At 44.2% G+C, this 1,215-nt stretch overlaps 1 protein-coding gene across 1 annotated transcript; it reads right to left on the reverse strand.

Moving 5' to 3' along the window:
- Positions 1–252: 252 nt before the first annotated feature.
- LOC111597344 lies at positions 253–1,215 on the reverse strand. Its single transcript, XM_023311989.2, has one exon. It carries the CDS (start codon positions 1,213–1,215, stop codon positions 253–255), a length of 963 nt encoding a protein of 320 aa, XP_023167757.2.

Raw genomic sequence — 1,215 nt, forward strand, 5'->3', positions numbered from 1 at the left:
TATGCGCACTTGGTTTTCAATCAGCTGTCTGCTTATTAAATAATAATGTGCTGAGCACTCAAACTGAACCGATGCTGCGGGTACCCTGGCAACAAGCGGCAGACTCACCAGAGACACATTTTATATCCTGATTTATTATTTGATTGCAATAGAAACTCCCAAAATAATATCTAATGTGACTTTATTAGATTTAACATAAAATTTAAAAGTCAGAGGCTCTTTCTGCAAAGATTGTTTTGGGTTTAGAAACATTTAATTTGAGGTGTGCTGAAATAGACCTCTTGTCTTCGAACACGGTCTTCTGGTAAGCGACAATTTGCCCGATACTTTGCGTTTGACAGGCCCTTTGGTGCGTGGCATTATGTACTTGGAGTATATCTTTTGCGCCTCTTTCAGTGCCTCGTGCAGCTCTGTTTCGCTGCTGCGAATGCCACTGGGCTTGAGTGGAGCTTGATAGATAATCAGTTCCATTGGTATGCCGGGTGGCAGCTTCTTTCCGCTTTTGCTCAAAACCGTTTTGCTGATGCACATCAGCTCGAGAACCTCAGATTGACGTAATAATATATAGTTCTCATCGTTGGGTAAAAAGTCGCTGGGATTCTGAAAGCTGGTGTAGTCGCGCACCGTGCGAATCGAACTACGTGAACTAATATAGTGACGATCGTAGACGGTTAGTGTGTAATACACCTTGCGAGTGGTGACAGGTGCCACCAGCCACAGCACATAGATGTCGGCCTTGCCTTCATTTGTCAAGACCATTTCGCGTTCCACCTGTTTGTCCTTCATTTGAGCAAACCAGCTACTTCGACAGACCATCATCATTACAGGCAAGTAATCGTCGTACTTATGATAACTGTTTAGCAGACCCGAATTCGGCAAGCTCAGATTGTCGACAGCCGGTCGCGTGTACATCTTTCCTTTCATACCTCCATACATGAGACACGCTACGCAGCAATTATCGCCGTATTCTAAGCCAGTTGGATCAAAGCACAGCAGCAACGGCCGATGATCAAATATCTCTGAGGTCGTGCATTTAGCACTATTTGTGTGCTTGTGCAGCATGTGCATCATTATATTGGATGGAAATATGATATCAGAGCATTTGCTCACAGGACAGTGGCCTGGCATTCGGGATAATTGATGCACATCATTCACGCGTCTTCGTCCCTTTCGATCTTTATCTTTTGTGTATTGTACTCCGTTTGCTGATTCCAT

Source organism: Drosophila hydei, unplaced genomic scaffold, assembly GCF_003285905.1.
Source record: "Drosophila hydei strain 15085-1641.00,03,60 unplaced genomic scaffold, DhydRS2 tig00000001-arrow-pilon, whole genome shotgun sequence".
Lineage (NCBI taxonomy): Eukaryota > Metazoa > Arthropoda > Insecta > Diptera > Drosophilidae > Drosophila > Drosophila hydei.